We start from the raw sequence: 14,794 nt of genomic DNA, 5'->3' as shown, positions 1-14,794 counted from the left end.
TATTTTCTACCAATTCAGAATATATCCTGGTAGTGGGGTAGTGCTGTCAGTTTACCTCCTGCAGACATTACTCGAGGTCCTTTGCAGTGTCCCTTTGGTCCCTAGGTGCTACACTTACTGTTCCTTCTACTGTGCCAACATTCATGTTCTTTTCCATCTTACTTTCTACCCTCTCCAAACAATTATTTCAACATTATTTTCAGTGCTGAATGACCTCATTGGTCCCAGCTCTTGGCATTTGGCCTAAATTATAAGTTTGTTGTTATCTGTCTTCTAATTTTTGGCCTTGAAGAAGTTTAACTTTGCCTGCCATGAAGTTAGTATTGAGTTTCCACAGGTTTTGACTGGACTTGAAATGATGATATATATGCATACATACATTTTTAATCAATTTCAATACTCTTGTTGGGTTTTAGGTCAGTTTAGCACCGTAATTAATTACAGTATTTATATCTCAGTGAATTGTATACACTAATTCCTAGGAATTCTTTTCAAATTGTTATTGGAAGGTCTTTGATGACCAAGGGTGGTTTTGTCACCACCTTGTGACATGTTCTAAAATCATAATATGTATTTAGTATGAAACCTTTGTGTTTTACATGTATTCAGAATTGTTACTGATGCCACAAGCTGTCTTCGTGCACCAGCTTGAGTGGATTGCTTTGTTACACTGGATTAGTTTTGGAAGATTGACATGACAAGAGTATTGAGAGGTTATAGAGAAGGAAGAAACATCATATCCAATCTCAGGTCATGTGGCCAGTATGCTCAGGGCCATGTAGTTGACTGAATTTTGAATTAGCATATTTTTAGAAAATATACATTACATTAGTTTTAGGTTTTTGTAATTTAAGAATTTTTTGTAAATGTTATGACAAGCAGATTAAAACTTGACTTGTATGTCTGTGTATGATCATTTATCAAACTGGCACCTCAGCTTAACGGATAGTGAGAGGCTCGGCCTTCTGACGAGCATGAAATGCGTAAAGTATCGAAGACCTAAGACGTGATGGTACAGGCTGCATTGTGTACCCAAGAGGTGGGGTAGCAGCCATGTGAAAATCTGTCTCATTTTTCTTCCCCTCTTTGTTTTGTGGCTCTGTATCATTGTCAGTTTGAAGAAGGGTCTTGTAAGCTGGTGAATATAGTAGTGAATGCAATGGTTAGATGATGATGTCATTTATGCACTTATGTACATTTGTAGATTTCATGCCAAATACCTCTCCATAGGGGATAGTGCTGTCAGTGGACCTCACATGATACACTGTAAGCAGTACTTTAGAGTCTTTGCAGTGTCCCTTCAACCCGTAGCTGCAACCCTTTTCATTCCTTATGCAGCCATCTTATTTTTCAACTTCTAACAATTGTCTCATAGTGCAACTGTGAGGTTTTCCTCCTGTTAAACTTTAGAAATTTTCATTACTCGATTTCCTTTTCAGCGCTGAATGACATTATAGGTCCCAACACTGGGCCTTTGGCCTCAATTTCATATTCCAGTTCTATTTCTGATAGTCAATTATAATCAATTATTGTATACACGTGATATGTGATTGTGGTTGTTTGCTGATTTAAACAGAGGAAATGGCTTATCATTTTGGACTGCATTACTACGAATAAACATTTCATCCAAATCTTCGTGTGTGTGTGTGTGTGTGTGTGCATGTGGGTGTGTGTACACAGAGTTTACTAAATATAATAATGCAGTATTTCTCTCTCTCTCTCTCTCTCTCTCTCTCAGGGGTAGCCTGACAAAATCATTATGGAGGCCATTCGTTATTTTTTTCTTCATCAGGCAAAGTGTGAAATACTTTGTTTTTAGAGTGAATGATGAAAATGGCGTCAGACCTAATGTGGCTTTAGTTTTTGTCTGATGTTTTCAAATGGCTCTGATTGATCTCATCCAAATTATCTTTTGAATTGTTCACTGTATTCATCAGCTTGTAAGATTGTCCTCAGAGGTCGTCAATACATACGTACTGCTACACGCTGTGTGTAATTAGAACAAGTAAGTCATACGAGTTACTGGTGTAGAAATCCACGGTTATTTCAGCGTACAGTCTACCCCGTCTATTTAAAGTCCTGGATTCGCGCACTCGCCCATTCGCAGATTTTTGTGTGGAACATATATACCTATTATTGGCAAAAAAGTCACCTATTCGCAGTAGTTTTCCTAGAGAAATATTTGCCAATTGCTGTATTTTCATATTTTTGTGATCAAAGGCATTTTTCGTAAAATAACTATTACAATAATCAGGATAAGCATTTTATTTAGGGATTTTTTGGTGTCTTAACTATCAAAATAATCAGTTAAAAGTGCTTTTAGAGGGGAGTCAAGTATTTTCGGATAGTAGCTATTCCGGGAGGTTGTGGTACACCTCCCCTGTGAATATCGGTGATCGATTTAAAACATCATTTAAAATATATGTACAGGTATTTCCTGGTTATCGGCGGACTCTGTTAATGGCAATCCATTTTTTCTAGCGTCATAAGATTGGCAATTTATGGCGCCATAACGGACCAAGTTTCAGTTATCGGCGCCATAAGGTAACGATAATAGAGTTCTGGCTCTGTATAACATACTTAGCAGAAGTGCCATTAACTGAAACTTGGGGCCATGAGTGCCACAAATCACCAAGTTTTGGTTTATGGTAGTTTTTGCTTATCAGAACCCCCACCGATAACCGGGGACTGCCTCTATATATAAACAAGAGCTTTTGAGAACCTGCTCGATCCTCATTCTCTATTTCGGATTGAGAATGAGAATCGAGCAGGTTCTTGAAAACTCAAGTTTTATACATATCTTTAATATATGTTGACACCAACATCATTGTTGATTCCTTGTGCAATTATGAGATTCTTTTTTAATAAAAGTTAATTAAAAAAAATGGCTAATTGAAGCTCGGTATATTTTGGCTTCCCTCTTCTTTCGTGGAGTTTATCTTTCAGAAGTTGTTAAAAGTATTTGGTATTCCACCAGCTTCTTGGGTAACAGATAATATAGTGTTTCACAGCATTCCTCATTTAAGAAAGCCTAAAAAATCTACGATCAAAGTTTCAAGAGCACATATAAAAACTTTTGTTCAAAAAGTCCTGGATATTATTTTACAAATAGTATGTCTACATATAAGTAAAATCTACTTTCAGAATATTATATCTGATTCTGTTATATTTTATTGTATTTTTGTAATGCATAGTACTCCAAATTTGTACTTAAACTTAACAATTTCATATACTATAAACTTTTTGTGTAATGTTGAAATGGACAATATTAAGCTAAATCAGTCAGGAATTGTGGGATGAAAAGGATATGAATTTTCTTCATTGCCCTCTCACATTTATTTTGTAAATGTTTATGAATAAATTCCATTTTTTATATTCATGAAAGCCTATACTAAATAGTAGCATTGATATAAAGAATTATACTTAATAGTAGTATCTGTGTTTATAAGTTACTCGTAAACTAAGAAAATCATAATAGCTGAACATGTATTTATGAAAAGTTACAAAAGTTTTTTATGTAGTCAACAAATTTTCCTTAACACACATGAAAATTAACTAAATTTAGACAGCCAACAAATAAGAGAATTGATATGAATGATAATAAGCATGATATTTGATGTTCAACAAGTTTTGAGAATAGGTTTTGTTCCTAATTTGTTCGGAGAAAGAGGAAATGTAGTGAAGTGAGAGCATCCTGATTCATCAATTGAGAAAATGTAGTGCAGTGAAAGCATGCCCAAAGCATAGTTTAACAAAAGCACACCTACCCTTGATTAGCTTAGCTAGGTCACTGTACACCTGATTACGTTTGACATACAACATCGCATTTTGGAGCGCTGGCTCCTGACAAGGCAGACATATACATGCTAAATGTTACATGGTCTGTTCAATGGGTCAAAGTTACAGAGTGAGGCAAGACAAGTCCAGTTGCCTTGAAAGCTAAGAAGTTACCTTGCTAAGTTAGGCGGGCAAGTATCGGTTGCATTTGTTTTGGCATCCGATGAGACTGGCATGCTTAACGAGATTATTCTGTGAAATACGAAACACGATTCTCATTTTTCCTTTTTGGATTTGGACGATTCTGATGAGCAGTAAGGTTCGATAAGCTGAGGTGCCATTGAGTGTATGTCCGTGTGACATATACAATATTTGTTTCATACCTAGGACATACCTCCTGTATTTAATATCTAATTTTTGTACTGTTAGATCTGTCTTGATTAGCTTTTTAAGTTATTTGTTAATTTGGACAGTGTTTGGTGAAAGAATGCTTGATGGCCAAGCACTCGGCTGCAGCTGGATCTCCTCCATTAGCATTATTATATTAGTGTGGTAGGAACGTCCTGCAACAGTACGGCACTGTGTTCAAGCCTTGTTTGTCACATCACATGGCCAAGTATTTTTAAAATAACTGAATAATGTAATATTTGAAAAATTCAAAGCCATGAAAGTGTGTGTGTGAAGACTGGAAAACAGATGACACCCACACATCCTCGTAGTTTCTCAAAGCAAAACACAAATGCCGTACTTGGAGCACGGTTGTTTCAGACCCCTGAAGAGTGTCATTGATATTTTTATTTCCAGTTTCAAATTTACACACTACATTCATTCATTCATCCAACCATTCACTCATTCATCATTACTTCCTTCCTTCCTCCATGGAAATTTTACTTCCGATCAGTAGAAAGCAGCTGGCATCTTGTCTTCTTCCTTTTCATTTTTTTTTTTCTTAACTGCTCAAGCTTTGAATTTTGTAGTAGCCTGATTGATGTAATGAGCTGTTCAGAAACGTTGTTATCTTGATGTCTTGTTTTAGGTTTGACATTATTGCTGTGTAACCTTTTTGCCAGAGGGTTTTGACTTCATTTCACTGTTGTGTTGGGGAAGTTGCTTCATATCGCTTAAAATTCTGAGTAGTTCTGTCTGTGGCTTTGCTGAGAACTGCTGATTTTGAGAATTCAGGTTAACTGAAGCCTTGAGTAGCAATTTACTTGTGCAAAAAGTGTTGCATTTTGTTATGTCAGCCATAAAGTTATGTAGCATGCTTTTATTTTCTCTGTAATGTCGGTTTCAGGGCTGTTTTATACAGACAGGAATTATGGACAGGAATGAATTTGAAAGATTCTCAGTACTTATTACATTACATTTCACCCAGATGATAAAGTTGAGCTTTTCTGTGCTCAGAATTTCAGAAAGCCTTTCAAGTTGGTCTTATCAGGTGTAGAATAGAAATTGATAATATTGGTGGCCAGAGTATTTGCATTCATGTGTACACAAGGGATGTTTGTTTTTTGTATTCAAGGTGGATGAATATGGAGGAATATAATTTGCTTGAGAGTACTAAGTAATTAGAAGAAATAAGATATTGCAAAAATATTAGCCTTGAAATTGTTTATTATCTCTATTTCTCCACCGTATATGTGTGTGAATGATGGTCAAGGTGTTATTGAAGAAATATGAGTTGGCCACGTGGAATGCAGTTGCAGAGAAAACGTTTATAATTAATTGCATGTCAGTTTAATGAATGTTTTTATAGCTCAAAACGTGCTTTTTATACAAACCTGTTAATCACGTATCGCCAATATCGCCAATCGTCTATTCAGCAGAGCCCAGTTGCACCAACTAGTACTGGTCAAGATCCAGAAGAGGACACTGCCATATGATTACAGTGAAATGTAGTATAGTATAGGCCAAGTAGGTGTACATTTAAAACCTTGTTACTCAAATACCTATTGCTTGACTTGGAGAACAATACCAATTAAAAACAAAAATTACTTAGGGGGATCGGCTTTTTTGGGGAAAAAAAAAAGAAGAAGGAAATTTAAAAGTAAAAAAACAGCTGAAGTTTTTCCTAAAACATTCAAGAATCCTTCATGACACACAGCAAACACCGTAGAACAGTGAAATTGCCTTGTAGCCGGTTGATGGCTGTTGAGAGGAGAAAGTTTGTAACCCTCTGAAAGGGGAAGGTTATCTTCTGCAGTTGCAAGTATTTAAAACAACCAGACAGGAGCACATTGTTGATGTTTATGTTCTGTGACATTACAAACAGCATATTAAGGCTTTTTCCAATTTCTTCTGTTACTTGGCAGAGGCCCTTAATATTATCTTGGTTTAGAGAATTATATGCACTGTACATGGTTAAGGTTGACCTGGGATATCCATGAAGAATTACAGACTTACTCTTATCTTTGATACCCTCAAGGCAGATCCTGTCATGAAAACTAATCAGTGGAGTATGTTTTCATTTTATCCAAGAATTAGATTTGTAAAAAAAAAAAAAAAAAAAAAAAAAAAGAATTTGGCCCAGTCTTATGAAATACTTAACCCTTTAACGCCAATTGGACGTATTAAATGTCGACATAAATTGTCTGTTGGGTGCCGATTGGACGAATGGTACGTCGATATAAAAAAGTTTTTTAAAATATTAGCGGAAAAAATAGTTATAGGCCTAATAGGCGAAAACTTTTGAATCACGCCCCATGGGGGATGCTGGGAGCTCACGGATCAAGGCGTTGTTTTGTTTACAATCGTTACCGAGGCGCGCAAGCGTGAATTTCTTTCTTCTCGCACTAAAAAGTATCAGCGACACGTCTCAGAAATTATTTCGTCACTTTGACATAATATTTTCACCATTTTATATTAGCTGTTACATGAGTATTATATATGAAAATGTGCGCAATTTCATGTAGAATACAACAAATAAAACAACTCATGGTTGTAGCTTTTATCAGTTTTGAAATATTTTCATATAAATAACGATAAGTGCCAAAATTTCAACCATCGGTCAACTTTGACTCTACTGAAATGGTCAAAAACGCAATTGTAAGCTAAAACTCTTATATTCTAGTAATATTCAGTCATTTACCTTTATTTTGCAACAAATTGGAAGTCTCTAGCACAATATTTTGATTTATGGTGAATTTATGAAAAAAACAAAAAAACTTTTTTCTTACGTCCGCGCGGTAACTTCCGAAAAAAATCATAAATTTGTTCGTCCGATTGTCGTAATGTTTGCACCATTTTAAATTAGCCATTACATAAAGTTTTATATATAAAAATGTGCGCAATTTCATGTAGAATACAACTAAAAACAACCCTTGGTTGTAGCTTTTATCAGTTTTGAAATATTTTCTTATAAATAACGACAAGTGCCAAAATTTCAACCTTTGGTCAACTTTGACTCGACCGAAATGGTCGAAAAACGTAATTGTAAGCTAAAACTATTACATTCTAGTAATATTCAATCATTTACCTTTATTTTGCAACAAATTGAAAGTCTCTAGCAAAGTATTTTGATTTATGGTGAATTTATGAAATAAACTTTTTCCTTAGTCCGCCGGTAACTCTTCCGAAAAAATCAGACATTTTTTCACTCGATTGTCGTAATGTTTGCACCATTTTAAATTACCCGTTACATAAAGTTTTATATATGAAAATGTGCGCAATTTCATGTAGAATACAACAAAAAACAAACAACCTATGGTTGTAGCTTTTATCAGTTTTTAAATATTTTCATATAAATAACGATAAATAGAAAAAATTTGTCCTTCGGTCAACTTTAACTCGACCGAAATTGTCTAAAACTGCAATTGTAAGCTACAACACTTGCAGTCTAGTAATATTCAATCAATTACCTTCATTTTGCAACAAACGGGACGTCTCTAGCACAATATTTCGATTTATGGTGAATTTTTGAAAACAGCTTTTTTTTATGTCCGAGCGTTACGAATTCATGCATCATTTTGCGATATTTTCTCTGTGTTGCCTTGATCATTTTACAATGTTTTATATACCAAAATGATTGCAATTTAGTGTACAATACATAAACAAAAAATTAACTCGTTAGCTTTAACTGTTTTGCTCACAGTGGGATTTGTATACAATTATATATAAAATTATTTTTTCGCGGTCATATATCCAAATATTTATATATGATAATAATTTTTTTTCATTTCTGATGGTTGCATACTAAACTTCAGGCAATGACAAAAAAAGGAGCCAAAAATGAACACTTAATCTTGAAACCTAAGCGTGCTGTGATTTTTTAGAAAAAAAAAAAAAAAAAATTTCCACTTCGGCGCTCACTCGCGAACGCTGCCGGCATATGGGAGACGATTTTTAAAATACCGCTTTGGCGTTTAAGGGTTAATCCTCATTCTGGTTTGACTTCATAAGAAATGTGGTTGGAAAACATAAACTCAGAATTTCTCTCTGAATCCGCAACAGGATTTTTGTGCTAGTTTACTGAATGTATTTGTGAAGGGTACAGTATTATTCATCTCCTGTAAATCCTTTATACAATGGATGGTGGTGATTACTCATCACGAGGTCATCTTATTTTGTATTAATATCTCCTTGGGATACTGCTATAGATGCAGTACTATATATAATACTATAGCATTTGCATTGTAAACATTGTATGTGAGACAGTTATCCCAAGAAACCCTGGGATTCTAATTGTTGATATTTACTGAAATCTAAGACAGTGTTTTGGTGTTTCTAAAGTTTGAATATTGGCAAACACTAAATATATAGAGAAGTGTATTAAAGTGATGATAATTTTAGCTTTTTTATTTTGTAGTAGTGTAGCAAGGCCCATTGGCTCGCATTTGTGGACTGCTTTACGCCTTTTGGTCCTAAGATAGGAAACTAGAGGGAAGATGGATGTAGAAGAAATTGGATGTTAGGATAGACAAGAATTTGCAGAGGATGTACATTGAGCTCTGTACAACAACAGTTCAATAAGAAAAATGCACCTAAGTTTATGTCTGTTGTTTGACTTAATGTTGGGGCTCTACTCATTTGTCAGCCTGATAATGTTATCTTGAGTTTAAGGATATTTTTAGGACTTCTGTGGAATTCTTACTTTTAGGAACTTTTTCTATGTAAGATCAAGTACCTATAATGGTTCTAAGGCCCAGTGAAATTAAACTTAGACAAATTTTAGTTTTACAAAGTTTCTTATGTTGGTAATGGTTAGCCTAGTGTTTGATAGATATTGTTGTTCATATTGTGAGTGTGGTGAAAATTGGGGTGAAATGTGGCAATCAGAGTTAAATTGAGTTGCGTAGGACCATGGGAAGTGCTTTTCTTGAAATACAAGATTGGCTTCTCAAGTTAATATTGTTTGTGTGTTAAACTGTTCATGTTAACCCTTTCAGGTTCTTGTGATGCAAAATTACATACAATTCAGTTCTCAAGCATTGATTTTCCAATTAGTTGGTGTAAAATTGAACCATTCCTTGAATAACAAAAAGATTTATGTAAATAATTTTGTGCAAGTCACAGCTTCTGTATTATTTGCAAATCAAACTGATTGTTGTTGTAAGAAATAACTTCATAAATTGCAGAGTGGATTATTGTAAGTGCTAAGTGTGAAGTACACACAGTACAAACCTAAAAGGATTCAACATGAAGCAGTCTTCTTTTTCAACAGTATATTTTTGATCAGTGTTGTGTAAAATAAGGAAGAAGTTTTCATGCATTCCTAGTTGGAGATACTTGTCATCGACGATTAGCATCAGCATGTTTTAATGTTGTGCCTATATATTTATTTGTTTGGATATGGTGAGGTGTAATACACTTCACTTCTTCTTTTCTTGCAATAGACTTGATAAGTTCTCTCGAGGAGTTGTGGCAAAACACGTCTACTTTTTTCAACACACACAATAGTTGGAGCATTGGGAAGATCATGTGAGGTGTATATGCACGTATACATATACAAACATGACAAGCACACAAACACAAGTATTGAAATTTATGAAGGGATTGTTTAAGAAACTCAGGGTGAATGATTTAATCTTTGGGTCAAATATCACTATTGCATTTTGGTTTTTTATTGTCTCTAATTTAAACATAATTTAAAAATCGTTACATATTGTGTGATTCAACGTGACCTGTGTCACAGTTCTAAACAGGTGGGCTTGCTGTAATGATATGTTCCTCTTTGGAGAGAGAGAGAAAGTAGGTGTATAGTTAACTGGGGAAGTTGACAGTTTAGCAGGATGAGATAGTTGGGAACACCTGGAAAGTAAAATATAGAAAGGTGCTTTAACGTTGATTTTGAAAGGTAACGTGTTGATTTCTCATGAACTGACCTCGTAGAGTGAGTCAACGTCGATTTTTTTTAATATGCAGCCCACCTGAAGTATGTTTGAAGATCAGAAGTCACGTTTTCATAATTGTCTTGCATAGGGACCATGTTCTTCACCTTGTTATGCCTTATACAAGTTAAAAATAGTTAGTCCCATTTGTAACTTTATAAAGTACTATTAGCTCATTTAGCTATTTGTGACTACCAGGATTAAATGGCTGTTTATTTATTCATAGTTCAAAGTTTAGTTCTGTAAAATGTGTGGTAGTAATAAATTTGTATCTGGGAAAGTGTTACTCTGTACACAGTCCATTTTTCTGTGAAGTCATCTTTGTTCCTTAGTCCAGTGAAACCTTTAACATTTTCATAAGGACAGGCTTTATTCAGTCAAATCCAGTATATATTGTATTTGATAAAAGGGGTATTTTTAAAAACATTATTGGTAGGATCATTATTACATAATGTATGCGTTGTGTCATTTTTAAAGCAAATCTTTGCCATATGTAGCACAAACGTGATTTACATAAAGATTTCTCACCTGGCTGAAGTTAGCTCATAATTTTGCTGCAACCAAAAGTTTGCTGATTACCATTGTTTGTGCTTACTTTACATATGTATTTTTTTTAAATGATGATTTTTGAAAGGTACTAGATATCATTTCTCGACAACACACATTTATTGACCTCCACATCAGCGGGCTTTGGGAACTTGATCATTTTTATACTTTCCCTAAAGATTTTGAGATTTCTGCCCATAATCTAGATACCCACACTGGCGTCTTGTAATTTGAAGGCATCTAAATAGTCATATTGGATGCCTTTGGTATTCTGCGAAGAATAGCACTCTTGAACATCACTGTAACCTGTGCGTAGCTTCCAGTTCCATACTGGAAACAGAAGCCCCTTCATTTCTCCCTCTAGGATTCAAGGCTTGGTGTGATAAACATAACCAAATTCTATACTATATTGAATGTGTAATATAGGCATATGTGTGTATGTGTATGGTTATTTGCATCAATATTTCACAATGTTTCATTGAACTTATCAATGGAAGGATGCTCTGTTGTGTAGTAATGTTTATATTCTATTATTTACTGTAGTTAGTAATAGTTTGAATGAGCTTTTTTTTAAATAGAGTTTAGATGTATTTATACTTTTAGTTTGTAGTAAATTTATTTTTAGTTCTTTAGTTGTTATAATTACTTAAGCTTCTGTCAATAGAAAAAGCATGATTTTTATTGCATATGGTGGTATGCCCAACAATCTGGAGACCTTTGTCAAAAGTTGGAAGGGTCTTATTTAGTTCTTAGTATTTTTTTTATTGTTTTTGTTTTATATATATCTTGGCATACCACTGGCTTGAGAATCTTAGGAACAGGTTCGACTCAAAATTAATTCTCACGGTTTTGAAATGGCCTTTCCGACGCAAAGCCTGCAATGTACCATCATCTGTCACTGCGCTTGAGGGTCGACCTTGTTCCTCAGATCTCTTCTTACTCAGAAGCCATCACCAAACCCATGATGGACTGGAATAGAATTTGTCGTGAATCTTTCTAGAAAGTAGTTGCTGTGTTGCTGTTTCTTCTACTAAAACTAACCGCTGATCTTTCTCTGTGTGTGTTGCTTGGTGTTGTGCGTGCGTGGCTCCGCTGCTGGTAACTACAACCACCACAACTACAACAACTTGCCGCTGTACTCCTGTCTCCACTACCGTTACATTCACCAACATCACTTCCACCATATTACCTTATGCTCAGCAGCAACAGGAGCAGCAGCAGCAGCAGCAGCAGCAGCAGCAGCAGCAGCAACAGCAGCAGCAGCAGCAGCAGCAGCAGCCAGCTCAACCTCCACAGCAGCAGCAAAGTCAGGAAAGTAACAAGGACTCGTCCCAACAGCCCCACCACATTATTGGTGGTAATGAAGGTCCTTTAGGCATCACATCCACTGCTAAGGATGGTCTTCCTCCTCCTACACAGATTAATAAAATAAAGTTTAGTCCTGGGGCACCGCTCATCAAGAAGGACAAGAGGCAGTCGTCTTCGCGCTTCAACGTTCCGAAGAATAGGGAGTTGCAAAAATTGCCATCGTTACGGGGTAAGTCGGAGGTTAAAAACATGCGTTGGCTCATTGAGAAACTAAGTCACATTGAAAGTTTAGTTCTGGACACACATAGTATTGATGACTGGCAAAACTTAGTCAAACTTTTGCTCACTAAACAGTACAATTAAACTTGCTCGAAATCAAATTCTTAATTTTGTTGTTTCTTGTAGATGCCCAGCCAAATGAGAGAGAAGAACTTTTCACACAAAAGATTCGACAGTGTGGGGTCTTGTTTGATTTTGTTACGGACCCACTGAGTGATTTGAAGTGGAAAGAGGTGAAACGGGCAGCCTTAAATGAGATGGTAGAGTATGTAACAACTCAGCGGCAAGTCATTACGGAGCCTATCTACCCCGAGGTGGTGAATATGTTTGCTGTTAATTTGTTTAGAACGCTGCCACCTTCTACTAATCCGTCAGGTATGGTCATTGATCTTGGTGGAAAGTGTAACTTTTATTTTATTTTTTCTGTATTGGTTTAAGTACATATTTAGGATTGGATTTTTAGTGGCGCTTTGATTTATGTAGGCTAATATTGATGGCTATAAGTGTCATTTAAAAAGGGCTTTTGTATGTACAAAGTATAAATCACATGTTTTACGCTGCCCTAAATATTACCTGTTGCAGAAATGTTTAGAGTACTTTCCAAATTATAACGAAATTGTGGGCTTTTGGTAATTTCACTGTGAGAATTGTCCAGTGTACACTGATAGCAATGTTATGCCAGTTGACATGTCTTACAAGATTTCTGCTGTATTGCCAGATAGTTATACCCATCACTTCATTTTTTTTTCTAAAATATGGAACTTAGAATTGTTACATATGTCATTTGTATTGTCTCATTAAGTTGCCTTAATTTGCCTATTGTGATCAAGTATGTGAAAGGAAGACTGTATCACATGTTATCATTGTTGAAATATGACCTTTTAAAATGCATCAAGGTTTTTGTTAATTTTTGTAGACTATTATGTTTGAGGCATGTCAATTGTAATATGGCCAGAATTCATGTCAGAGAAATCTACTTTGTTTTTTAACGCTTTAACGCCGATTGGACGTATTAAACGTCGACATAAATTGTCTGTCGGGTGCCGATTGGACGTATGGTACGTCAATAAAAAAAGTTTTTTTTTAAATTCGCGGAAAAATACTTTTAGAAAATCTTTTGAATCATGCGCCTTGGGGGATGCTGGGAGCTCACGGATCAAGGCGTTGTTTTGTTTACAATAGTTACGCAGGCGCGCAAGTGCAAATTTCTTTCTTATCGCACTAAAAAGTATCAGTGACACAGTCACTTTGACATAATTTTTGTACCATTTTAAATTAGCTGTTACATGGAGTATTACAGTGGGGCCTCGCTTAGTCGCGGATCAGCAATCACGGGTTTTTCCTTGGACCACTTCTCAGTCTATATATCGCTGGTATGAATCACAGCATCGCGGGCTTGTCGGTGGTAGGCTAAGCCTCGTCCGGTTCCGATAACCAACAAATGCAAAAACAGATTCACATTATGATATTAACTGACAATAAAGGTAATAAAACCATTCTCACCTTATATATTATTGGCATATCTTCATAATATATAGCCTATTCATGGAATAATTCCACGTCATTGACATCAACTTGTAGTTGAGCGGCCAGCAGAAATGTAAACATTGAGTTACACTTCACAGCACCTTTGTCATTCTTAACCTTTTAGAAATGTTAATAGTAGTAGTTAAATTACAGTAGTAATAACATTTAGGAAAACATAAATTTTCAATTCGAACTTCATTATTGTTTTGTATAATGTAATCAACTTCTCTGAACACTGCAGTCATACAAACGATAATTGTCATAGATTATCGTATGTTGTTTGCAATCGGCGACGAAGCGTAAACATAATAAAACCATTTTTACCTTATATATTAATGTCATATATTCATAATAAAACGCAAATCTTATATATTATTGGCATATATTCATAATAAAAAGCCTCTTCAAGGAATAATTCCTTAAGGAATCCATTTTTCAAAAGACAAAAATACATTACATGTTTACAGTATACAATGAACAATGATTACTTTATTTTGATGTGATTACATTAATATTACAGTATGGTACTCTAAGCAGTACAGTAACTATTTTTTATCATAAATGTATATTCATTCACGAAAAAAAATACATATAACCACCGTGACGTCACCGTTCTACAAAGTACCGATGTATTTTTACGTAAGTATCCTCTAAACTCTGTCATAAATCACTTTACTTACTTTTTTTGTGAAGCCCAAATGCTACGTATATTCCGGAAAATTAACGAAATCACAAATTTTACCATAGAGCAAGATTCGCTAATTACTGTTTTCTTCTTCTTTTCATGACTAAATGCATTTTTAGAATAAAACTCATTCACAAATTTTCAAATACTATGAATGTAAATAGCAAAATCTCTCTCTCAGAAAAAAACTATAATACTGATCTATTATTATCGTAATAAAAGAACAAGATAGTCCCCGAAAGAATAAAAATATGTGTTGCCATATTTTTATTCTTTCTGTGATTTACGAAACTGTGCTTCGATACAACTTTTATAGTTGACTCAATGATTATCACATATTATAACA

The 14,794-nt window shown here is 35.0% G+C and overlaps 1 protein-coding gene across 7 annotated transcripts in view; it reads left to right on the top strand.

Annotated features, from left to right (window-relative positions):
- LOC135196104 (serine/threonine-protein phosphatase 2A 56 kDa regulatory subunit delta isoform-like) overlaps positions 1–14,794 on the top strand; it is a 58,407-nt gene that overhangs the window by 23,668 nt on the left and 19,945 nt on the right. For 3 of the 7 annotated variants that reach the window (XM_064222564.1, XM_064222563.1, XM_064222568.1), the window contains exons 3-4: positions 11,850–12,186; positions 12,363–12,611. In XM_064222564.1, coding sequence (XP_064078634.1) covers positions 11,850–12,186; positions 12,363–12,611 — 586 coding nt within the window. The remainder of the gene's footprint in view (positions 1–11,849; positions 12,187–12,362; positions 12,612–14,794) is intronic. The other 4 variants (XM_064222565.1, XM_064222562.1, XM_064222567.1 and 1 more) reach the window with 2 other exon arrangements.

The sequence above is a fragment of the Macrobrachium nipponense genome, chromosome 17 (genome assembly GCF_015104395.2).
Source record: "Macrobrachium nipponense isolate FS-2020 chromosome 17, ASM1510439v2, whole genome shotgun sequence".
Taxonomy (NCBI): domain Eukaryota; kingdom Metazoa; phylum Arthropoda; class Malacostraca; order Decapoda; family Palaemonidae; genus Macrobrachium; species Macrobrachium nipponense.
Note: the sequence above shows the minus strand (reverse complement) of the source record. Positions and strands in the feature narration are given on the sequence as shown.